General features: G+C 38.7%; 1 protein-coding gene across 1 annotated transcript; it reads left to right on the top strand.

Moving 5' to 3' along the window:
* The first annotated feature begins 5,507 nt into the window (after window positions 1-5,507).
* On the top strand, window positions 5,508-22,571 carry C2H1orf185 (chromosome 2 C1orf185 homolog). Its single transcript, XM_012928021.3, has 5 exons — window positions 5,508-5,557; window positions 8,265-8,370; window positions 11,481-11,610; window positions 19,819-19,855; window positions 21,852-22,571. The coding sequence occupies exons 1-5, from the start codon at window positions 5,542-5,544 to the stop codon at window positions 22,241-22,243; spliced, it is 681 nt and encodes a 226-aa protein (XP_012783475.2). The 5' UTR covers window positions 5,508-5,541; the 3' UTR covers window positions 22,244-22,571.
* The last annotated feature ends 3,604 nt before the right edge of the window (window positions 22,572-26,175 follow it).

Below are 26,175 nucleotides of genomic sequence, written 5' to 3' on the forward strand. Positions count from 1 at the left end.
TGAAAATTTTTTCTTTTTGAAATTTGATTTAAAACCTCTTCAAAAGAGCATAATGCCATTTATTAATAGTAGTATCAGTAGTGCTTATACCTATATAATTGCATTTCTCTCAGATGTTTATTTAAATCTGACAGTAACCACTAGCAAGATACTTTGTGAAACTGATCACTTAACAAAAATAATAAAGCACTTACAATTTTATCCCTGTGTCAGAAGCTTTAAAAGTTATTTCTTAAAAAGCTATAAACCTGTCCTTTAAAGCTATAAAATATAAATTGATGCCCACTGGAGGACACTATAACTGCATGAAGAAAAAAGTTAACAATGACCTAGTGACATCACATCTTAGTTAAAGTCAGGGAAACTTGTATTTAGTACTGATTATAGAAAATGAACTCACTTACCTTTTGATCTGTGACTCACCTTTAAGGAAAGAAAGTTACTATGGAGAAAACTTAGGAAACTTGAGATGTATTTGAAGATTACCATGCAGCAGATCCCTGCCATTCTCTATGGGTCCTTCAGCAAGGACCCCATTTGTGGATCCTTAAACAAGCTTCTCTTCCACTGGGGTAAAAATTTCTTTCTTGCATTGTTGAATCAGTAACGAAACTGGCAGTGGTCCTTTCTGATTGACAACGAAAATGTTTCAATGGACAGTACTACAAAAATACACATTCTCCTTGGGGCATCTTTTCAACTTCCAGCTGGTTATTAGGTAGTGGCTTAGTGGCTTGTTCACGCTCCTTATCTGTCTCTAAAGATAACTTATTTGCATATGTGCCTATTCCGCGTTCGTCCAAACTCACATGTGAGTCCCAGTCTCACATGTCTTAACACAGTATTCCTGGCTTCTGTGAGAACAGTGCTGGCATATAAAATTAGCGCAGTGAACACTCGAGGAATTAATGAGCTCCACTTGCATTGTGGAATCTCTTCACACGGGATTATGAACCCTACTCTATCCAGGCTTCAGATTAACTTTATTTAAGAATAAAACTTAAAAATTTTTTAATTTTGTGTTGAGACAGAAAAGTAATAACACATTGCCCTTTCCCTTGAAGCAGCTCTAGAAAAATTTAAAAATGTGTATCTGCATGACTTTCACAAGTTTAAAGTAGCTTTCAGTGAAAGTCATATATAACAGAACTGAGAAAGATATAAAAAATTAAAATCAGAAGTGAAAATGAAAGGCACGATTTATTTTTTGTTATTGTAGCCATAGATTTTTTTCTTTTTTATAGTTTAAGCTTTATTTTTAATATTGTTTACATAGTTGAGAAGGATGTGTGCCCATGTGGGTCTCCAATTAGGGTGGGGAGGGTTGAGGAGTAGCGAGGTAGGTGGTTGAGATGCATGTCTCAGTTCTTTTTTTCTTCCTCCTGTGTTGCGAGGCAGGGGTGGGAAGATGTGTGAAAGTCACAATTTTAACATTTGAGCTTTAAATTTTAATGGTTTTCATATTTAAATATGAATTTCAGTTTTGGATTTTCTGGTATGCAAGGCCAAGAAACACACGGTATAGAATTCTTACTACCTGACAAGTGAACACATTTGCAATTAATACAGAAAGATTATTTCTTGATGCCAAATTCTGAATTTGTAGCAAAATTCTGTAAAGGACTTACATATTAAACAATAAAGTTATTTTTAAATTATTATTCCCCATTATTTACTTGATACCTGCTAAAAGATAAATTTGTATTACAATTTGATTTGTTAAATTAAAATCATCTATGTAGAAATACTAATATGTCACAGCTTAGATACACTTTTAAGTAGTATCACTTAGTGAAAGTAATATTTGCTTATTAAACCTTTACTACTTGAAACTGCATTTGTGTGTCATAATTTTGATTAGCTAGATGGCAATCAATTCAGAATAAGCATACAAGGTCATTTATTATTTATTGAGGAAAAAATATATGGGAAGTGCACAAGTGGATGTACCTGTGGGTGATGTGTACATAAGGAGGTGGAATGCTTTGAGAGTCAATGAGGTTGACATTTATTCTCCTGAGATGAATAATAACATATTTGATCATTCTTTGCAGCTTTCAGTGGCCTTTTTTTTTTCATTATTCACTCGTATAGTCTTCCCCAAATCTCCCTGCCTGAGGCAGACACGAAAAAGCAGAAGCAGAAGCAGAATTCAACTCTGCTTCGAAGGGTGGTACCGATTCTACTAAAGCTGGTGCATCTTGTAAGAGAGAGAGGAAGAGAGAAACAAGCGTAAGTCTGAAAATTACGTGCAATGGCAATTTTCTTTTCTTTTGTATTTAAACAGCAGAGAATTTTTTTGTTTGTTGCTGCTATTGTTTTTGCTACTGCACATAGACCAGATTGTTCTGCCTTGAAGTGTATTTCTTAATTAAGACCTTACTGTTTACAGTTTGGTGTTTATCATAAAGCCTTTCCTACAATGTCTTCCCATCTGATTGTTACCTATTTAGCTTACCCACACATAACTTGAAAGCACTGATGGATGGAATGAAATTACTTAGCATTAGAGAGGCTGATGTTGTGGCACAAAAGATCAGATCTCTGCAACGCCAGCATCTCCTAATGTCCTTGGGAAAGCAGTGGGAAATGGTCCAAGTGTTTGGGCCCCTGCCACCCACGAGAACCTGGAGGGTGCTCTGGGTCCCTGCCTCAGCCACTGCAGCCATCTGGGGGAGTGAATCCGTGGATGGAAGGTTCACCCTCCCCCCACCCTGTAACTCTGATGTCCAAATGAATTTATTTTTACAGGAGAGGCAAATATTTAAAGAGAAGATGAGACAGATAAAAAGATCTTCTGTCTTGCTGGTCAATTCCTCAAATGGCCACAATGGCCAGAGCTAAGCTGATCTGAAGCCAGGAGCCAGGAGATTCTTCCAGGTCTCCCATATGGGTGCAGAGTCTCAAGACTTTGGGCCATCCTCTATTGTTTTCCCATTCCACAAACAAGGAGTTGGATGGGAAGTACAGCAGCTGGGACACAAACTGGCGCCTATATGGGGTCCTAGGCATGCGAGGCGAGGACATTAGCCACTAGGCTATCACACCGGCCACAGAAAAATCTTCAAGAAAAAGAATACCCAGTGTTATTCATCTTGAAAATAGAAAGTACTTCCCATAAACAGAAACACTAATTTTAGCATAATTGATATTAATCTGCTTTTTTTGGTATGGTATGTAAGGACATTAGCTTAAAGACATGATATTCTTTATGCCAGGAGTGTAACAGAACTTATAAGGCTTTATAACTGGGACACATTCAAAAATGTAATATGAAGTGAAGGGCCAGTATTGGAAAATATTTTTTAAAACAGAAAATCACATAGTAAGTACATTTGCCTAAAACTTAACTCTGAGTGTCTTAGAAATCAAAATGGGAGAGGAAATGCATCAGTTATGTAATTCTCCTTGATAGGAAAAAAATTTGATTTGCAGAATTTCATTTCGAGACTATTTGATAATATGTCAAATGCATTGCCAATAAATATATTACGACAAATGTACTGTTTCTTAACCTGTTTGTGCAAAAAGTTAATTTTAAAAATTTATTAGCTTCATCTGAAAGCCAGAAAAACATGAGAGAGCAAGAGAGAAGACAGAGCGAAACAGACATCTCTCATCTCCTGGTTCAATCCCCAAATGCCACCAACGCCTTGCGGGGGCCAAAGCAGGAAGCCAGGAACTCAGTCCAGAGCTTTACTGTGGCTGGCAAAAACCCAACTGTTTAAGCCATTATCTGCTGTTCTCCCTTTGCACGTATTTACTGATATCAGAAGTCCTACCATTGCGCATGTATAAGCTGATATCAGAAGTCCCGGTAGCTGGCCAGAGGACAACTGCCCCTGGCCAGGCCCTCCTATATGAGATGTGGGCATCCTAAGCAGAGTCCAAACTGCCACATTAAATCCCTCTCTTTATGCAAGTTAGTTATTTAAGAATAAATAGAGCAAAGAAGGTTAAAATATCATCTTGTTTTACACATGTTGAAACTTTCTGTAATGGCTGTACCTCTAAAGGTTTATAACATTTTTAAATGTGAGAAGAAATTCATGCTTGACAGAGCCTGAAATGAGGTCTAATATTAAGAATGGTGATAAATGGGTTGAAAACCTGATCCCATGGAGACAGTTAAGAGTACCTGTAGGTATGTCAATTAATTCCATAATGATGCAAATTTTTGCTGATGGTATGTTGGAGCTTTCAATTGACTGGGATGATACTCTGCTGGCTCTGTCTTCAGACCAGAGAGGGTATACCTAAGAAGCCGTTGAACTTGACTGGACAATAAGATGCTGGACTCTATGGTATACGCTTGCAATGGGGGAATCTCAACTGAACTTGAGCTGTGGTTATGCAACAAGGTGGAGGAATCCACCATGGTGGGAGGGTTTGGGGAGGGGTGGGGAGAACCCAAGTATCTATGTAACTGTGTCACATAATACAATGTAATTAATGAAGCTAAATAAAAAATAATTAAAAAAAAAAAAGAGTACCTGTAGGGATTTCTAGAACTGACCAAAGATCAGTGTAATTCATCAAATGTAATTTACTTTAAACACAACAGGTGTTGCCAGAGAAACAGCTATTTCCCAAGCCTTTCTGGTGGTCAAAGAAAGCTGTTAGATTATGGAATCTAGGTCTATCATCCATCAATAGCTTTTTTTAAATAAGTTTTTGATAAAATAATATACTAATGGATCTCTAATGGTAAAAACTGAAGAAAATGGTAGATTGTGCTCCCTAAGTACTGATTAAAACATTGCATTTTAATTTTACTTGTTGAAAATACTTTCTGGCTCTTCCTCCACCCTCTGTCCCCTTCCCCTTTTGCTCTTCGCCTCTCCAACAGCTCGCTCGCTCTCTCTCTCTTCTTCCTGCCTCCCTTCCCCCCTCCCCTTCCCCTTCTTCTCTCCACCACCTCCACCCTGTTCCTGCCCTGCTAAAATATATTTTAAAAAATTATGTAAAAAAAGAAAATATTTTCTTTTCCCATGAGGTTTCCTTTGTATTTACATATTATTCTGAAGTGTGCTATTTGAAGGGCCCAAGTTGTGGCACAACGGGGCTTAAGTGTCGCCTGTGGTATCAGTATCCCATGTTGGAGTGCCGGATCGACTGCTTGGACCCTTACAGCTGCATGGGAGACCTGATTGCTGGCTCCTTGCTCGCAGCCGATTTGGGAAGTGAACCAGTGGGTGGAAGATCTCTTTCTGTCTCTTTCTTTTTCTCTGTCTTCCACTCTGCCTTTCAAATAATTTTGAAAAGAAATGTATTATTTATTTATAAGTTAACAATAGTTTTCACCTACTTTTCTATATTGGAGAACGGACCCTGCATACTTGACATGAATGTGTAGACTGTTGCTGTTGGATTGAATCTTTTGGAAATATCAACCAGAGCCTGTAGATTGATAGTGGCTTCCAGGTTATTCCTGGCGACGTCCATCCGTTAGCCTAATGGAGAATGAGCATGGAGAAAAGTGCTTGGAAGGTTTTTATGACATCACTTCCATTCAGATTCCATTGGTTAGAACTCAATCACATGGCTTCATCTAATGGTAAGGGAGACCTGGTTATGTAGCCTAGCTTTTTACCTGGGAAGAAGAGGAAATATATTTGAACAAGCAGTTAACAAACTCTTTCATTTTTCTGGAGGAACTTGTGTAAGACAAGTAATACTTGAATCATGGATATCCAGTAGAAATTTAAGTTGTTGGGACCTGTTATTTTCTTTGGGGGAAATTCATTTTAATGTATACATGACTATTTCAGTTTTCTGTCTCTTTCTGAGTCACTTTTTGTAAAACACATTTTTACTATATGTTTTATGTAAGCCTTGAAATAAGCATAAATTTATTGAAGGTGTTTTCTTGTTTTAATCTCTGCTGTAATGATGACAATGTTCTTTCATCTTTGTTAATATGTTCCCATGTTTTTTGTTTTCTGGTTTTTGTTTTGTTGTTTTTTTTGTTTTTGTTTTTGTTTTTTTGCTGTTTATAAAAGATTTCATTATCTGGACAGCAGAAGCAGAGACAGAGAGAGAGAGAAAGAGAGATATCTTCCATCCAGGTTCACTCCCCAAATGGCTGAAACTGTCAGAGCTGGGCCAGACAAAGCCAGGAGCTTCATCCAAATCTCCCACCTTGAGCAAGCACTGAACTGAAGTACAGCAACAGGAACTCAAACTGTTACCCATATGAGATGCAAACATTGTAGGCAGCTCTACCCACTGAGCCACAAAGCAAGCTTTTAATTTTTTTAGTTTGACTAATTTTGGTAGAGATTTGTCAGTTTTACTAGTCATTACCAAAATTTTTGCTTTTATTTAAGTAATTCCTGTTCCTATTTGCTTCCTCTACATTTTTTGGGGTTTATTTTGCTGATCTTTTCCAACTTGTAATTTGGAATACTGAGTCTATTATTTTTTAACCTTGTTTTCTAACACATAATTTTGAGCTATCCATTTCACTTACATACCAACTTGTTGCTGCTTCTGGATCTCAGCGCCCAATGTATATTATAGCCACTACAAATTTTTCTGTTACTTTTCTTATTTTGTTCATAAAGATTCTCATATTTGAAGAGAACTTTCTTTTTAGTACATATTTTACCTATCATGTTTTATCATTCAATAGTATGTGATATTTCCTTATGCCACCTTATCAGTGGCTCTGAGTAGGACCACTGTTCCACAAATGGCACATCTGGTAGCGTCTGCAGCTATCATTGGTGCAATACACATCATCTGTCAAAAAAAAAAATAATATTGATGCTGAGAAACTTTGCATTAAGTAAAAATACTATGTTCTTATATGTATAAGCTCATTTGGCTTTCCTAATTTGAGTTGTTTGGATTTTTGTTTTAAACATATCACCTTGAGAATCTTATATAACTTTTTTATTCTCCTTAATTAATTCCTGAACTAAAAACACAAAATTTGAGAGGCACTATCTTAATGTTAGAAATCAGTTAGGAAATAACAACAAAATCTTTAGTATGTCATATCCTAGTGGAACTGTATAATATATTCTTCTACAAAAATACATTCTAAACTAGTTTTATTATTCTTTATCCTTTCCCCCAAATACTGTACTGCTTAGTGATCTTAGGAATCTTCCTAGTTTCTACGTTGCTTTCTGTGAAAGCTTTCTAAATTTTGCTATCTGCTTAAGTGGCAGATTTCAAAATCTTTATGAAGAGTTGCTGGATTGCTGGATTCTTTTCTTTATTCTTAACTCTTTTGACACTTAATACTTACCAGTATTAAAATGATTCATAACAGGGCCAGGAGAACAGAAAGAGAACATTTGCTTTAATTTACTGCACAACTCAGTTCAACTGCTTTTCTTACATGGGCCTCAATTTTACTATTGATTAAATGGAAGGTTAGCACTACATAATTCCTTTAAGCTTTTCCAGTTATAAGATTTATGATATGCTGTTACTTTGTATTGCTTTCATTTAGCTTCTGTGGTATTTTACAGTTCTTGAGATAAACAACTTTTAAAAATTTCTAAGACCTTAGAAGTTCCTCAAAATCTTACTTTATTACCCTTTCTTACCTTCTTATAGTGACTGATAATGTAAATCTTAACAGTCCCTTATGTTGGAGGACTGCCAGGGTCGCTACTAGAGAAATAACACAGCTGCACTGAAAAAGAAGAAAACCAGACCAAGAAAGAAGCAGGCGACAGCTATACAAAAACAAAAAGCCAGGTTTCAGATCCTAGTTTGGTCAAAGAAATGTGCCTTGGGGGCCCAGCGCAGTACCTAGCGGCTGAATCCTTGCCTTATGGGCGCCGGTTCATGTCCCGGTGGCCCCACTTCCCCATCCAGCTCTGCTTCTGGCCTGGGAAAGCAGTCCAGGATGGCCCAAAGCCTTGGACCCTGCACCCACATGGGAGACCTGCAAGAACCTCCAGGCTCCTGGCTTTGGGTCAGCTCAGCTCCGGCCGTTGTGGCCACTTGGGGAATGACTCAGCGAACAGAAGATCTTCCTCTCTGTCTCTTCTCCTCTCTGTAAATCTGACTTTCCAACAAAAATAAATAAATCTTTTTGAAAAATGTGCCTTGGGGCTTAAATTTGTAGGAGGCTGTGTGTGATTCCCCCAAAAAGGATCCTAAAGTGTATTAACATTGCATATGATCAGAAATCAGGTCTGTCCTGGCTAATGTCATAACAATAATATTTTTTAAATTATGTAATTTTATCTAGAGAATGAAAACACATGTGCAAAATTATCTTTTGTAATTTATTTGTATAGGTTTTTTTAACCAGTTAACCTACTTTCTGGCTGCTGGTGCTGTTAGTTTGGGAATCGGCTTCTTTGCTTTAGCATCAGCTTTGTGGTTTCTGATTTGCAAACGAAGGTAAGATTTACTCAAATTTTTGTTCAACTGGTTTTTTTTTTCTTTTAAAAATCCAGTGAAGGACTTTATCAAGTGGTATCAAACTTAAATAAATAGTAATACTGATTCTGTAATTTGGGATTTGGTGTTAGATGCAGTATAAATTTTAACTAGCCTGAAAGGAGAAGACCTAGAATACTATGAGGTACTTTAAGGAAAAACAAAAACTTTAGGAAAATGAATTAACAGGTAAGTCTATTTTGGTGAGAAAAATTTTTAAATCGTTTTAAGCACCTCCATGTAATAGCAATCTTTATGCATCAAAATTTTGAGGAATGACAAGACTAACTCTATATTTTACATGACAGGGATTTGATTAGAAGGCTATATAATTTTAAAAGTTCAATTTTTAATGTAGAGGTTGAAAGATGTAATGTAGATTACTGAAAGATGAGGGAGGCATTTGGCCTGGTGGTTAAGACGCCAAGTGAGGATGCCAATATCCAAAATGGGAATGCCTGGGTCCAAGTTGAAGCTCTAGTCCTGTTTCAGCTTCAGCAGACTCTGGGAGGCTGCAAATAATGGCTAATTAATTAGGTCTCTGGCACCCATGAGGGAAGTCTGGACCGTTTTCTAGGTTCCTGGCTCCAGCCCTTTACCTTCCCCACCCTCCCCTCACCCCGCAACCCTGATTGGGCGATCAGCCAGTGAACAAGCAGATGGAAGATTTCTGTGTTCTCTTGCTCCTTCTCCTTTTCCCTCTCTTTCCTTTCTATCAAATAAGTGAAAAGCATTTGAAACACTGAACATACTACTGAAAGAGAAAGACATAGTTTCTTTAGGAGCTGTTTAACAAAATGGCTGGGCTGGCATTGTGTGCAGCAGGTTAAGCTGCCTGTTAATGCCAGGATCCCGTATGAGCACTGGTTCAAATCCTGGCTGCTCAAATTCCATACCACTTCCCTGGAACATGCCTGGAAGATCAATGACAGATGGTCCAATTGCTTGATGTCCCTGCACCCACATGGGAGGAGATCTGACAGAGTTTCAGCTCTCGGTTGGTATCAGTCTGGTCCAGCCCCAGATTTTGGAGGCCATTTGGGGAATGAATCATCAAATGGAAGATTCTCTCTCTCTCTAACTGTACCTTTCAAATAAATAAATTTTTTAAAATAAGAATGTAGCTAACAGAATGCTCTGTATGATCTATAATAATCTCTTTCCAAAATCAGAAAAAAAAAGATTGACAATAGTTCTTTTCAACTCTAAAAGCTGGTGTTTCTATTCATTTAATCAATTCAATATGTGTATTATCAGTTTATAAAGCGTGCATTTTCACATGATCTTCTCATTATCTTCTAGTGTTCCCTGTCCCATCCCATGGGCACTTACTACCTACCCATTCACATTTATAACTCAGAAATCTTGAGGTTATTCACTAATTTGTTCCTCCAACCGATATTTAGTGTATGCTCACAGTTATTGAAGATACAACTGTGAACAAGTCAGATAAAGTTCATGTTTCATACACTTACAGATACTGGACAAATAAATCAAGTGGTCAGGGAATGCTGAACAAGTAGGGCGTGCTTAATCTGAGACCTGAGTTAAAAGCAGCAGCCAGATATATGGAGATCTAAACTGCAAAGCATACAGGGTGCAAGTTGAAGACTCATGCAATGAGAATGATCTTGACACACAAAGATCAGTGGGAATAATTTGCAATGAGTTTCTATCATGAGATTGAAGAAGCAAGTTAAGGGCTGGATCACACAGAAATTTGTAGACTGGAAATTGGAGTTTAGATTTTAATACTTGGGTCATTGGGAAGTTTTAAACAGACGAATGGTACAATTATCATGATAGCTAACATTTACTTTTTATATATTTTATGACACAGTTTCATAGGCTCTGGGATTCCCCCAGCCCCTCCCCAAACCCTCCCCCCATATTGAATTCCTCCATATTGTTAGAGTGGTACAGTTCATAATTAGTCATGATTCCATCATTGCGGGCATGGACCATGCGGAGAGTCCAGCATCTCATTGTCCAGATAAATTCAACAGTTTCATTGGAAGACCATCCTTTGTCTGAAAGTAGAGCTGGAAGAATATCATCCCCTCCAATTAGATGTTATTACATAACTTCAACAACAGGAAGAAACATCGAAATTAACAACATCATGAAGTTAATTAACATGGCATTCAGTGACCAATATGATAGACACTGTTCTGTTTTGTATGTTGCCTCCTTTAGACTTAGCCGTATGAAGTAGAAGTACTATTATCCCCGTCTTAAAGATTATGATGCCTACCAAAGTTAAATTATGCTGTTTAAATGCCTCCTTAAAATTGGAATTTAACTGACATATAATATAGTTTATAGATCTTAAATGTCTTATGGTGAACCCCAACAAATAATATACTGATAGAACTACCACCCAGTCAAGATATCAAACTTTTCTGTCACTCTAGAACTTTCCTTCATGCTTCTTTTTTCCAGGCCTCACTCCCCACCTTCTATCTGAATCACTTGCAGGAAGTTTTTATGTGTTAGTGAGAAATTGCTAATAAATGGAGCAATATAAGTCAAGAAGGATATGGAGTCAAATTTTTTCTGTCCTAAAAATGTAAGATATGCTTGATGTCTCCTTTGCTCTTTCCTATTCTCACTAAATTTGAATTATCACCAAACTCTATTTGTTTTATTTCATAATTTTCTTATATCTATTAATTTCTCTCCATTACCACTGTCAACTCCCAATCCTAGTTATCACTATCCCCCATATAGACCATTACAGTCGGAGTCATAATTGACCCCTTCCCTTCACTGTTGTACTCATTTGATCTCTTCTACAAATCTTTCAGAATGCAAATATGATCAAGTCACCCTGCTCTTCTCCTTCCCCTCACTGTATTTTAAAGAACTCCTCATTGCTTGAAAAAATGGAAGAAGAAAGATTTATTTATTTATTTGAAAGGCAGAGAGAGAGAAAGGCCTTTCATTCACTGGTTCACTCCACAAATGTTGCAGCATCTTTCTTGAAGCTTTGGTATATACATATCAGAATAATTTCAATTGGTTTATAACTCATGGTTATTAATAACCCCTATAAAATGTTTTTATTTCAGAGAAATATTTCAAAATTCCAAATTTAAAGCAGCTGACGAGAAATGCATGCAAAGGTCGTCAAAGATTAAATCTCATTCACAGTGTGTTTTTATTTCTCGAAACTTTCATACTGGAAGATTCCAATTGCAGGTAGAACATATTTCATAGCAATCTTTCTAAATAAGTTCTTTTGATACTGTGTCATTAGCTTGTCATTTTTAAATTTAATGAACAGAACACATGCTATTTCTAGTTTGAGAGATTAATACAGCTCTAAGTAGAAATTGCCAAAACTGATTAAAGTTTATACTATAGAAAAACTAAGAAACATATATTATGTTCTGTGGTTGTTTCTCTGCATCGTTAGCTCAAGAACCCGCATTCTCCATAGTCACTGTTATTAGGAATGAAGCTAAATAGCATAAGAAAAACTGATCATTATGTATTGATATATTGCTGGATTTAATTTGCTAATATTTTGTTGAAATGTTTGCATGTATGTTCATCAAACATATTGGTCTGTAGTTTTCATTTTTGTGTTGTCTTTGCTTGTTTTTGATGTCAGAGGGATGCTGGCCTCATTAAAAAAAAAAAGTTCTGTAATTTTCCGTACCTTGGAATAGTTTAAAAAGTATTGGAGTTGGCTTCTCTTGGAATTCAGAGACTCATTAATTGTGACAGGCAATAATACAAGATATTATTAACAGGTGAAATGAGGTGAGGGATATATGGAAACTCTCTTATTACTTCACGATTATTTTATGGTAATTTAAATTTATTCTGAAATTTGTCATTTTTTGTGGAAAAACAGAACACACAATTATCAGGCCTGTCAAAGAAATTTGGGAATGAGAAATATTCAAATAACTCATTCAAATAAACTAATGAAATTCAGTTTAACAAGAATATATTAAATCATTGTGGTATTCAAAGTATTGGGTGCTCCTGTTGGGAGTTCTAAGATACAGCCCTTACATAACTTCTGTATCACAAGTGAGAAAAATGGACACACTGTTAAATGTGCCATATGGTGTCAAAATAGTGTTATGTGTCAAAGTGAAACAACATAGAGATCAGTAGAAATTTAAAACTGTGATATCCCTAAGCAAAACAAATGCTTTAGTGATTCTATGGCATTGGTAGTGACTAACTGATGTCAAAGTTTTACTACACATCTTAAGAATTGAACTCAAGTTGGGACTGGCACCGTGACTCAATAGGCTAGTCCTCCACTTTCAAATGGCCACTTGCTTGTGTCCAGGCTGCGCCACTTCTGGTCTACCTCCTTGATATTGAGAACCCATCATATGTTAGGCATTGCACTAGGTACTAGTGATTTAGTGATATCCTCATGTTTAATGGAAGATACATACAAATAGACAAGTATAAAAATATCATGAGGGCAATTTAAATTAACTTTGTTTTTATTATTCAATTAACAAATAAGTGGAGGAGCTTCAAAAGTATTGTGGAAAATGGTATTAAAAAGTTATAGTCTAGATTCTTCAAGAATTTTATGAAGTCCCCCTTGTATGCCAAGAACTGTTTTAGGAAATTGGGAATTTGGTGATGAGTGAATGAGTTTTATGGAGTTTACTTTCATGAAGTTTACAGTGTGAGGGAAAGATACAATGTACATTATACAAGCAAACACAAGATATTATTTGGGATTCAGAATTCTGTTCTTAATTCTTTAATTTACAAAACCTGTAAAAATCTATAAAACATGTCAACATGAAGTTTTGAAATGCATATAGTTTGTGGAGTTACTAAATTGAGTAGTTAATAGACATTGCCTTAAACACTTTTCTTATAGCCAGAACACTTAAAATCTACTCTTTAGAGTTTTCAAGAATATATTGTATTGATTATAGTCACTAGATTGTGTGATACGTTTCTTGAGCTGTTCCCACCCCACCCCAACCCCTAGCATCTGCCATTCTACACTGTACTTCTTTGAGTTCAGTTTATTTAGATTACAAGTACAAGTAAGACCATGTGATATTCATCTTTCCGAGTGTGGCTCTTATTTCATTAACATAATATGCATCCATGGTGCTGTAAATAACAGCATTCCCTACCTTTTTAAGGTTATTATTTGGGATTTTTAATAGCCAATGATAGGAACAAGGATATGTAAAAAGATAAAGTAATGCTAACCTCAGGCACGATGCTTTCTTTCTGTCTCAGTTTCTGTCTCTGCCATGGCAGGGGGATGAAAATTACAATAAAATTGTGATTTAATACACTTAAGAGCTATGCCTTGCCTTTTTATAAAATATTTTATTGAGAAACATTTCACACAGAAGAATAAGCACATACACAATTTAAAGAATTATAAATGGAATATTTTAATATTTACAATTTACCATGTGAATTTAAATAGACATTAATATTGTATGTTTTTGAACTTCATATCTAATTTCCTTTTTTATGCAGTGTTATATTTCTGAGATTCAAAGCACATAGCCAATTTCATTATTGTTGCTGTTATTGTTATTTGGCTTCTTTTTTTTTAAGATGCATTTATTTTTATTGGAAAGGTGGATATACAGACAGGAGGAGAGACAGAGAGGAAGTCTTCCATCCATTGATTCACTCCCCAGCTGGCCTCAACGGCCGGAGCTTCACTGATCTGAAGCCAGGAGGTTCTTGCAGGTCTCCCATGTGGATGCAGGGTCCCAAGGCTTTGGACCACCACCAACTGCTTTCCCAGGCCACAGGCAGGGAGCAGAATGGGAAGCAGGGATGCCAGGATTAGGACCAACAGCTATAAGGGATCCCGGAGCAAGCAAGGTGAGGACTTTAGCCACTAGGCTACCGCACCAGGCCCTGTTATTTGGCTTCTGTCAGATGTTATGTGACCAACACCTGGGTGGTTATACTTGCTTTCTCAGGAAACTTCTATTAATATTATATTTCCTAGGGAATTGCTGCACTATAGAGGAGGTATGTGACAAACACTGATAGATCATTTAAAATTATTTTCCAAAATAGCTGTATTAATATACATCCCCCTTAAGACATGCAGAAGTGTTCCAAAAATGAAAGTCCCATAGATCCCTGCCCCCACACATGCACCTTCCACCGCACTGTCAGCATCCTTCTCCAGTGTCCTTTTAAGAATTGATAAACTCACATTGACACATAATCCAAAATCCACACTTTACACTCTTGGTGTAGGATATGTTCTGAGACAAACTGACAAGTAACCCCATTTTTTTTTTTTTAATAATCCATTTTATTGTATTGTTGTTGACAATCTTTACATAGTTAACTATAGTTGAAGGAAAATCAAGAAAGAGAAGAAAAAAGAAAAAAAAAAAAAGGTTCAGGGGGATAGGGAGGTGGGCAATGCTATTATGTCCATATTGTTTCCATCATGTGTCTGAGGTAAAAGGGGATATTGAGGGAGAAGCCCCACCCGGTTTCCCGCCCACCCCAAGTCCCGGATGTGGGGCATGCTCTGAGATATGTGCTTATAGTATCACCACCAAAACAGTCATTTTACTAGCCCCCAAATCCTTCCAGCTGCTCCAGTGCCTAAATCCCTGCACTTTAACCCCAGGCAAATCCTGATTGCTTTTTTGTTTCCAATATTTTTGCTTTTTTCAGAATGTCATGTAATTGTAATCATGTAACACATAGCCTTTTTAGGTTGGTTTCTTTCACTTAAAAATGTTCATTTATGATTCCTTCATGAACTTGATAGCCCATTTTTGAGTGCTCAATAACATTGGATAGCTACACCACAGTTTGTTTCACTCGCTGTGGAAGAAACTCTGCATTGCTTGCAAGTTTTGGTGATTATAAATAAAGCTTCCATATATGTTTGTATAGACATGAGTCATTTTCAGCTCATCAAGGTAAATACCAAAGAACACATCGTTGCCGCCTACAGTAAGGATATGTGCAATGGCATAAGAAACTGCCTACGAATCTATGTCCCTTGTGGTTTTATCAGTTTGCATTCTGACTAGCAATGGATGGAGTATTTCTTACTCCACATCCTCCCCAACATTTGGTGGTGTCAGTGTTTGGGACCTGCACCATTTGACCCTAATAGATATCTAATGGGATCTTCTTACTATAGACTGTGTTTCTTTAGTGCTATGTGATGTTTAAGCACCTTTTCATTTGATTACTTGACATTTGTGTATATTTTTTGGTATGACGTTCATTTACATCTTTTTTTTTTCTTTTACACTTGGTGTATATCCTAAGTATTGGGAAACTCTCTTATGTAACTACAGGGTGCTTTTAAAATTCAGTAAATCTAGTATTTATTTAATATTTTAATAGTCTACAGTTGTTTTTTGTCTTTTTTCCAATGATTTTCTTTTTTTAAAAAAGATTTATTTATTTTTATTGGAAGTCAGATATACAGAGAGGAGAGACAGAGAGTAAGAACTTCTGTCTGCTGAGTCACTCCCAAAGTTGCCACAAAGGCTGGAGTTACGCCAATCAAAAGTCAGGAGCCTGGAGCCTTTTCCAGGTCTCTTACATGGGTGCAGATTCCCAAGGCTTTGGGCTGTCCTCCACTGCCTTCCCAGGCCACAAGCAGGGAGCTGGATGGGAAATACGGTTGCAGGGACATGAAGCAGTGCCCATCACGAACCAACACCCATATGGGATCCTGGCACATGCAAGGCAAGGACTTTAGCCACTAAACCCCAATGATTTTCTTTATAGAACTTCTTCCCTCTAGTTCATGATCCAGCTCAGAATCACATCTGTATTTAGCGGCCATGTCTGTTCAGTCTTTTTAGATCCAAAGACAGTTCCTCAACTCCTCTTTCTCTTTTAGAATATGAGCGATGACTCTGTGAATAAACTGTTCCTCACTTTGAAGTTTTCTATCTGAAGGCATATAATAACTGTTCTTAATTCGTGATTTCAGTTTGATTGCACAGTCAAGATAGTGTACCTTCGTTCCCACTGAATTCTTCCTTTTTTCCCCCTGAATTAAGCAGCCTGTGTGCTGACACTGAGATTATGCAAATAGTCTTCCCTTTATCAAAACTAACTTACTTTTTAAAAAGATTTATTTTTATTGGAAAGGCAGATTTTATAGAGAGAAGGAGAGTCCAAAAGATCTTCCATCTGCTGGTTTACTCTTACTTGTACAGCAATGGCCAGAACTGAGGTGATTTGAAGCCAGGGATCAGGAGCTTCTTCCAGGTCTCCCACGTGGATTCAGGGGTCCAAGACTTTTGGCCACTCTCTTCTGCTTTCCCAGGCCACAAGCAGGGAGCTGAATTGGAAGTGGAGCAGCCAGAGCTGGAACTAGCACTCATATGGGATACTGGTGCTTATAGGCGAAGGATAGCCTTTGAGCCATTGCATCGCTCCCCAAACCTTACTTTCTAACTATAGAAATTATTTTTGTTTAAACTAGTCTTTAATAAACTATAGCAAAATAATTATTCCGAATCTACCCCTGTAACTTGGCCTTGTGCTGTAAGGAAGATTCTCCCCTTTCTCCCTCACATGGTTTATTTTAATATAACTCAAGCATCTCTATTTGTATTTAGCAGGTCATGCTGTTTCACTACTATTATTTCAATCCTCAAATTTTAAAGATTCGATCAGTGAGAACTCCTTCAAGATTGCTTCTTTGTCTTTGTAATATGTTTCCTCCATTGAATCTTTCCTTCCTTACTAATATATAGCACCATTTAAAATTTTTTTGATTTTATTTTTAATGTTGTATAGTTACGAGGCATGCGTACCCATGTGGGCCTCTCTGATTGGAGTTGGGAGGTTGGGAGGACTGAGATGTGGCAGAAGGTGGGTGAGATAAATGCTTCAGTCCTTTTTTTTTTCTTTCTTTCTGCTGTGTCTGTGGGGTGGGGGTGAGGAAGAAGATTAGGGGGATCCATTTCTTGCTGTCAAACTACATCAGTGCCTGGGGATGGAGACAGTCATTTGATAACACCTTAGAGATCCCCACACTTGATCTTAGCCAAAAGGCCGAGAAGCGATCACCTTAGAGATCCCAATGTGAAGAAGAATGTTCTGAGTGCTGCTCGAACGGCTTGACAATTCTGAGATGCCATCAGCTTCACTGCTCAAGGGTTGAGAAAAATCTAAGGCCTACAGGCTGACCAGGTGTACTTCTGTGTATCCACAGACCTAGACATTTGCTGTGAAGCCTGGCCAGGAGAGCTGTTCAACCCACTCTGCTTTTCCATCATTTGATGAGGCACTCAATGTTCTCTACTAGTTTAGATGAGTTGACTGTCACATTTTTTTCTATGCATCTGGGTATGCTCTCTATTACACAGGCATCAGCAACTGAGGAGGCCCAACCCTGAAACATGAACTCCAAAGTCAGATGACATTTCTTGTGGTTTACTTTGTGGCTGAGGTTTGATTCCAGCAGTCTAGTTGGGGAGTCTCCTCTGAAACTTCTCCTGGGGTGTCCTCAGACTTGACTCTCGTGTGCACCAGCTGGTACAGTGTCTGGTTCAGTCCATTACATGTACCAGCACATGGTGGCAATTGCAGATGCCTGGTCAGTTTTGTCCCAGCCCCAGGACCATCTCTCATGTCAAGAGGCTGGTGCTGCAGCCTAACCCAGCCTGCCACAAGCCCAGCTCTCACGTACACTGGCAGGTGCTGTGGCCTAGCCCATCACATTTTACATCCCATCTGGCTCTTGTGCACATCCATGGGTGTGCAATGTTGCTCATCCTGGCCTGTCCCCAGAATCAACCCATACACATGTTGATGGGTGCTATAGCCTTGTGGGAGCTGCAGCCTTTCTGGAGAGTTCCCAGAGTTCCCCTGTTCTGATCTAAGCCCCGGATCTTGCACTTGCTGACAGGTGCTACGGCCCAGCCTGGAATGGCCCACCCCCAGTCTTGTACTCACCAGCAGGTACTATAGCTGGCTCATCCCAGCTTGTCCCCAGTCACAGCTCTCATGAGTGGGTGCTATAGCTTAGCCCAGTCCAGCTCCACTCCCAATCCAGTTCCTTGCTTATGGCCTGGGAAAGCAGTGGAGGATGGCTTAGGTTCTTGGGCCTCTACACTCATGTGGGGGACCCAGAGGAAGCTTCTGGAGACTGGCATCGGAGCAACTCAGCTCTGGCCATTGGTGGCCATTCGGGGAGTGAACAGCGAAGATCTCTCTGTGTAAATCTCTCCCTCTTTCGCTACAAATTTTCCCTTCAAATAAAACTGAATTTTTTTTTTTTAATTTTAAGGAAAGGACAGGTTGGCTTTGAGAAAAATGTGTTGAAACACATGTATGTCTCCTGAGCAAGCATTTTGTGGGACAGAGGACAATCTGGTCAGCATAGAACATTAATATCTTCTCCTCCAGAACACAGAAGACTTATTTCTTCAGCTTCATCCTCACCCCCGTATCCTAAACAATGGGTTAATCTAAGGAAAGTCTGAATTAGAATCACTTATAGAGTGTGTTACAGTACATACAGCCAAGTCTACTCCCACAGAACGTGTTTCAGGAGGGTCTAATATTGACAACTCTCATATTAAGGCTAAGAATTAATTTTTTTTAAGATGTGCTTACTGTTTTAAAAGGGAGTTACAGGGGGCAGGAGAGACAGAGAGAGAAATCTTCCATCTGCTGGTTCACTCTCCAAATGGTTGCAATGGCCAATTCTGGGCCAGATCAAAGCTGGGAGCCAGTAGCTTCATCTGGGTCTTCCACATGGGTACAAGAGTCCAAGTACTTGGCCAGCTATCTGAGACCACTAGTAGGGAGCTGGATTGGAAATGAAGAAGCCAGGATTTGAACCAGTACCTTTAGGGGATATCAGCCATTGTAAGAGATGGCTTAATGTCCTACACCGCAATGCCCATCCCAAGAATCAATATTTTAACAAGTACACCAGGTGATTCTGATGCCCTAAAGTCAGAAATATTACACCACATACTTCCCAGACCACATCTGGTATGTGTGGTCTAACCGATATCTTATTTGCTTTAAAAGAATACTCCCATTGGTGTAAAAGGTCATCAGTAAAGATATGTTTTGCTGGTGGTAACTTAAACAGTTAAGCCTAAGAATTCCAATTACTTTTTAGCCTTCTCTAGTTCTGACCACTAACTAATCCAAGTTAGTGGGATTGGACAGAAGTAATCTTGATCGAAACTTCTGGATTCACTGTCCTGGAGATTGTTTTCTTGGACCAACCCAAATACTTTTCAGCTCTTTTTTTTTTCTTTCCTGTCAGTTTATTCTGGTGAAATTCATGTTGTAAGAAAAACTACTTTCCAGCATGATTTATGGTGTTAAAATTTATTACATAGATATGTAAATTAAATATATACTTTAAGATTGCATAAAAACTTTTCAATTTTTAAAATACAAATAACTTTTATATAGGAGGAGCCAAGAAAACAAGAAGCAACATGTATAAAAGGTATGTTTCTCTCAACAGTTAATTACAACAAATCTTAATCAATTGATAGCAGTTTACACCTTTCAAGAATTAAGAGGCTATCGGCAATGTCACTTGGTTATGTAAAAGCCATACCAATTCAAGTGCAGCATTTATTTGTATGTGAACGGACTTTTTAAAGAAAAACAAAACTGGCAATGTCTTATTTTGAGTTAAAATGTGAAATTAAATTTTTATTTGTACTCATTTTGTCATGTAGAAATGCTTGATGGTCAAAAAGACAGGAGGGCTTGTTATAACCCTTTATGTATTGCATATATTACAGTATCTCAAAACATTATTTCCTGGGCTCGGCAGCATGGCCTAGTGGCTAAGGTCCTCGCCTTGATCCCATATGGCCGCTGGTTCTAATCCCGGCAGCTCCACTTCCTCTCTATCTCTCCTCCTCTCAGTATATCTGACTTTGTAATAAAAATAAAATAAAATAAAATAAAAAACATTATTTCCCACCATAATTTTAGAAATGCCAACTATAAAATATAAAATATTCAAAATAGCTTTTCAAATTAGCATGCAAAACATTAGAAAACATATTTTAAATATTGTATAGAAATGATATTTTCTGAGGCTGGCTCCATGGGACACAGGCTAACCGTCCGCCCTGTGATGCCGACATCCCATATGAGTATCTGGTATCCCAGCTACCCCTCTTATGTTCCAACTCCCTGATTATTGTCTGGGAAAACAGGACAGAATGGCCCAAGTCCTTTGGGATCTTGCACCCATACGAGAGACCTAAAAGAAACTTCTGACTCCCAGCTTTGGATCAGCTCAACTCTGGCCATTGTAGCCATTTAAAGAGTGAACCAGCAGATAGAAGACCTTCCCTCTCTCTCTCTCTTTTTCTCTTTAAATCTGTCTCTCAAATTTAAAAAAAATCTTAAAAAAATATATTTTGTCAAACAATTTTAAATACCAAATGTGCAGCCTAATTAATATAATGAGAAAAGCATGGAACTTAGAGTAACGAAAATCTGAGTTGAAATCCATTTTTATTTCATTTGTGAAGGATCATTTCTCCAAGTCTTAGTTTTTTCTTTTGTGAAGTAGTGTTAATACCTTGAAGACTCATTGAGAGTATAAATGAGCTATGGAAGTATGTTAAAAATGCTTTGTAAATTATAAAGCCCTCCAGAGATGTTTGTTATTTAGCCTATAAAAGCCATCCATAGGACCTTCTAATTGGCTACCAAATATTCTGTGCTTGTTGTCTTTTAAAATAAAATAGTATTTAACTACAAATAGTTAAGAAACTACCTACCTTCTAGATGTTAAGTAGAAATTCAGATAAATTATCTCCTAGATGTCAAGGAAAAGTCCATTGTTCAATTAATTTTAGCAGTTTGAGCAATGCAAAACAAAAATCAAATTATGCTAATTGGGCTGCTCTTAAAACTGCAGCTGGTTCTGGGAATTCCAACCAGCATCATGATCAGATAGCAGTCACAGAAAAAATGGAGGTGACAAATAGGCTTAACTGGCTTCAGCCATATCACTCAACCAGTCAGTTGGTTACCATGTTTACAGCCTAATCAGGTACCTGGACACAGGGCCTTCTGCAGCCAAGGAAAGCTCATTTACCGTGATGCAAGTTTATGTTGGTTTGGTCCTTTGGGCTCAGTGTAGGACCTGGTCCAAATCAACGGCCTTCTGCAGTTTTCTTTACCATAGGAAACATTCAGAACTGAGCTGTCTACCCTAATTAGATGTTTTCCCCTATGAAAACAGTTTTTCTTTAGGCTAAAATTTTCTACACTTGATTATTATGAGAATATTGCAGTTCCCAATCATACGTTTAACTGCACAGATGATGACAGCAACTCAGAATTATCTTTATTCTTTTTCCCTGTCCATTTTAATCCTAAAGAATCTGCATTTTAAAAAGGAATGTTACCTTACATTAAAATTTGGTTCACAAATATTCAATGTTCATAATAAATCTGATTTTTTTTTTCAGTTCAAGATCATCCTACAGATGAGCTTCATCTTGCAACACAAAAGGCCATTTGTGATCCCCCGAAGAGTAGCTCCTCTACAGACCTCAGCAGTGCCACCCTGAGCTTTTCAACATTACCACCTGGCTCCCACTACAGCCAAAGTATAGAAGCCACTGATGATTGGTTTTCCGATGATTCCCTCGTGAAAAAGAGCTTGCCAATGCCTCCTCTCAAGGAACTTCTAATGGAAAAAGTATTTTCCTATCTGTCTAGCTTTTCGTTAGAAGATTGCACTGAAAATGTCACAAACACGACACAGTGTGATGGTCAAAAAGATGACGGCAATAAGGAAAGCTTTTCACAGAGAAACACAGAGGCTGAAATACAAAACCTTCAGCAAAACTTTCAATGACTGCTTTGGAAACCTAGTGTGCACTGAAATCTGGCAAAGTTGAAGCTGAGTCACCATCCGCCGAGTCTCTTAACATGTCTGTGCTAATGCTGCTTTTCTTGTACTTTACCATAGAGCAGTCCCACTTCCCTTGTTAGTTCTCATTTCTAGGAACAAAATTAAAGGAAGAACTAGGGTGATATGAACATTTAGCTTAACCCCTAATATATCATTCTAAAGACATCAATAAGTGATAGGAATGTACCTCAATATACAGGAGAAACACTTCAAGAAATCTTCAGCACAAATAAAATATATTTTTGAATAAAACATACACAATATTTCCTTATACTTTTGATTTTTGTTTTGTTTCAGTGTGGGTTGGGCCAAGTAGATTACCACCATTAATTCTTCTGAATGTAAAATAGGCAAATCACCTTCAGATCTTTAAATATTTTACTTATTTTTATTGGAAAGGCAAATATACAGAGAGGAGGAGAGACAGAGAGGAAGATCTTCTGTCTGGTGATTCACTTTCCAGGTGGCTGCAACAGCCAGAACTGAGCCAATCAGAAGACAGGAACCAGGAGCTTCCTCCGGGTCTCCCATACGTGGGTGCAGGGTCCCAAGGCGTTGCGCCGTCCTCTATTGCTTTCCCAGGCCACAAGCAGGGAGCTGGATGGGAAGTGGAGCTGCCGGGATTAGAACCGGTGCCCATATGGGATCCCAGCACTTGCAAGGTGAGAACTTAAGCCACTAGGATATTGTGCCAGGCCCAACATGTCATGCTTTTGGTATACAATCTAATTTTATTCCTATAGGACAAAATTTCAGAAAATAGTCTTTCCTCCTTCCTCTTTTAGAATGATCCCCCAAATCTCATACCATTGTGACTCAAGCGGTGTATCTCCAGTCTGAAAGACCTTTGGTTAAATTTCTGTTAATGACCCTGGGGCCCGGCGACATGGCCTAGCGGCTAAAGTCCTCGCCTTGAACGCCCCGGGAGCCCATATGGGCGCCGGGTCTAATCCCGGCAGCTCCACTTCCCATCCAGCTCCCTGCTTGTGGCCTGGGAAAGCAATCGAGGACGGCCCAAAGCTTTGGGACCCTGTACCCGTGTGGGAGACCTGAAGAGGTTTCTGGTTCCCAGCTTTGGATCGTTGCAGCATCGGCCGTTGCGGCTCACTTGGGGAGTGAAACATTGGACGGAAGATCTTTCTTTCTGTCTCTTCTTCTCTCTGTATGTCGGACTTTGTAATAAAAATAAATAAATCTTTTAAAAAATTTTCTGTTAATGACTCTGAAGGATTTCTGACACCTACCATAGAATTCATTTCCCCCTCCCCAACCTTTTCCTAAACCCCTCTCCATGTAATTAATCCCTTCTTTCTTTCTACTGGGTAGAATAATTAACAAAGCATAATACCAACTTCTATTATTTTTCTAGTATTTTATTTGTTATTTGAAAGAGCTGGGGTGGGAGATAGAGATCTTCCATCTACTGGCTCACTCCTCAAACGACTGCAGAGGCCATGGATGGGGTCAAGCCAAAGCCAGAAGCCAGGAGCTTCATCCAGGTCTCCCATGTGGGTGCTGGGGCCCAAGCACTCGAACCATCCTCTGCTGCATTCCCAGGCGCATTAATAGGGAGCTGGATTGGAAGTAGAGCAACTGAGACTCAAACCAGAACCCATATGGAATGCCAGCATTCCAAGCAGCAACTTAACCCACCAACACTAACTCCTACCTTTTGTTACTAAATTATTCATACCAATGCTTGTCCATCTCTTGCCAAGAGATAAACACTGTCTATTACAACAAATGCAAAGGAACTTGTATCAAATAATATGACAACATTAACCAGGTCTGCTGCTTCTCCCCAGAAGAACTATGAAAGACTTAAAATGCTCTCACTTGCTCTCTCTCTCTGCACCCTTAAGCCTAAGGAAGATATTTCAGCAGCAGGTCTGTAAAGACTAGTCAAAATCAAAATTTTACTTAGTCTCTGCCAGTTGGTAACTTGATACCCTGAAACTTCCATCTTACTGACCCAGAGAAGAATGCTATCTTTAATAGTGGTAAGGTGCTGAAGCTGACCTACAATTTTGAGATTAGAGATAAGAGTTGTGAGGCTTGGTCTGACTAGTCTCTGGAATAGAGGCAACTTAAAATGGGAGTTGTGGGCTCCCACTATGTGGATTGGGAAGAAAAAACAGCAAATCCACAGTGAGAAAGCAGTAAAGCATGTAGCAGATGGGGACTGCTTGGTTCCTGGATTTCTAACTGTGCCCCATGTCCTTGCTCTGGCCCTCTGTGAAACATGGCTGCAATCCCTGTCCTGAGTGAGCTGTTTAAGGCGTCTTTGTATCCTAATCACAAGTGTCCCTTGTTGACTTGACAAATCTAGCAAGATTTGACTTCTGTTGCTGAGGCATGATTTTAACTGCTATTCTTGGCTTTGTTAAGGTACCCATGTACTTTTTAAAAAATAAATTATTCCTTTTATAGAAAAACAAGAAAGCATTTTACTTTTGTTACTACGCTCAAACAGCCTAACTGAATTTTTGCCCGTCTCATCAATGAGAAAAAGATTTGTGCATATAAATTGTTATGCTATAACAATGGAATAACTCGAATTTACTTTTTAAAACCTAGGACATTACTATTTCCTAACCCCTAGTTCTCCCAGGCTGATGCGCAGAGGACCAGCTAACGCCTGCACAAACATGGGGGGAGCTTTAGATATTTTTTTTTTTAAAGATTTATTTATTTTAGTACAAAGTCAGACATACAGAGAGGAGGAGAGACAGAGAGGAAGATCTTCCGTCCAATGTTTCACTCCCCAAGTGAGCCACAACGGGCCGGTGCTGCGCCAATCCGATGCCGGGAACCAGGAACCTCTTCCAGGTCTCCCACGCGGGCAGGGTCCCAATGCATTGGGCCGTCCTCGACTGCTTTCCCAGGCCACATGCAGGGAGCTGGATGGGAAGTGGAGCTGCTGGGATTAGAACCGGCGCCCATATGGGCTCCCGGGGCATTCAAGTTGAGGACTTTAGCCGCTAGGCCACGCCGCCGGGCCCTACATATTTTATAATAGACAGTAAAGCTCGCCTTACCTTCGTTCTAGAGGGAGCTGCTACCTCTTCCAGGGTTGTTTGCTGTATAAACACTTGAGATCATAATTTGGAATTTAAAAATGTGTTTCTGCTTATGGACACACAGAAATACAAGAAACATCTAGTTAACATTGCCATAGGGTATTAGTTACCCTGTTATGTTTTGTTTGGCACAACAATAAAAAAAATCAGCTTAGGAAAAAAAATCATAAACGAAGTCTAAATCATGGTTAAACAATTACATGTAGGAGACACAAGTTTGTAACTGGGTCAAAGGAATAGGTAAAATGGACCCAAATTCTGTCCGAATTCTATCCATACAATCAGGGTTCAATGAGGGAAGAATGTTGAATTAGGATAAGAGCAATTGTTTTACCTTACACATTTTTAGGAAGAGCTGGGTAAGTGATGGGAAAAATTATAGAATTAGAGGGATTGTTTAATTTAAGAAGGCCAACTGCTGCAGTGAGCCTGGGGAGGAGAGGCTTAGGCTAATGGCCAGAGCTGAGCTGATCCGAAGCCAGGAGCTCTTCTGGGTCTCCCACGTGGGTGCAGGGACTGTCCTTGACTGCTTTCCCAGGCCACAAGCAGGGAGCTGGATGGAAGTGAGGCCGCCAGAATTAGAACCGGCGCCCATTTGGGATCCTGGCACGTTCAAGGCGAGGTCCTTAACCGCTAGGCCACTGCGCTGGGCTCTCTAACTGCTTTTCAAATAAGTAAATTTTGTGAAAAAAAAAACACAGCTACTTCCTCTTCTTCTCCTCTTCTTTCCCATTCTCTCCTCCTCCTCCCTTCCTTCCTTTGCTCCCCTCCCCACTCTTCCCCCTCCCCTCCCCT

Source organism: Ochotona princeps, chromosome 2 (genome assembly GCF_030435755.1).
Source record: "Ochotona princeps isolate mOchPri1 chromosome 2, mOchPri1.hap1, whole genome shotgun sequence".
Taxonomy (NCBI): domain Eukaryota; kingdom Metazoa; phylum Chordata; class Mammalia; order Lagomorpha; family Ochotonidae; genus Ochotona; species Ochotona princeps.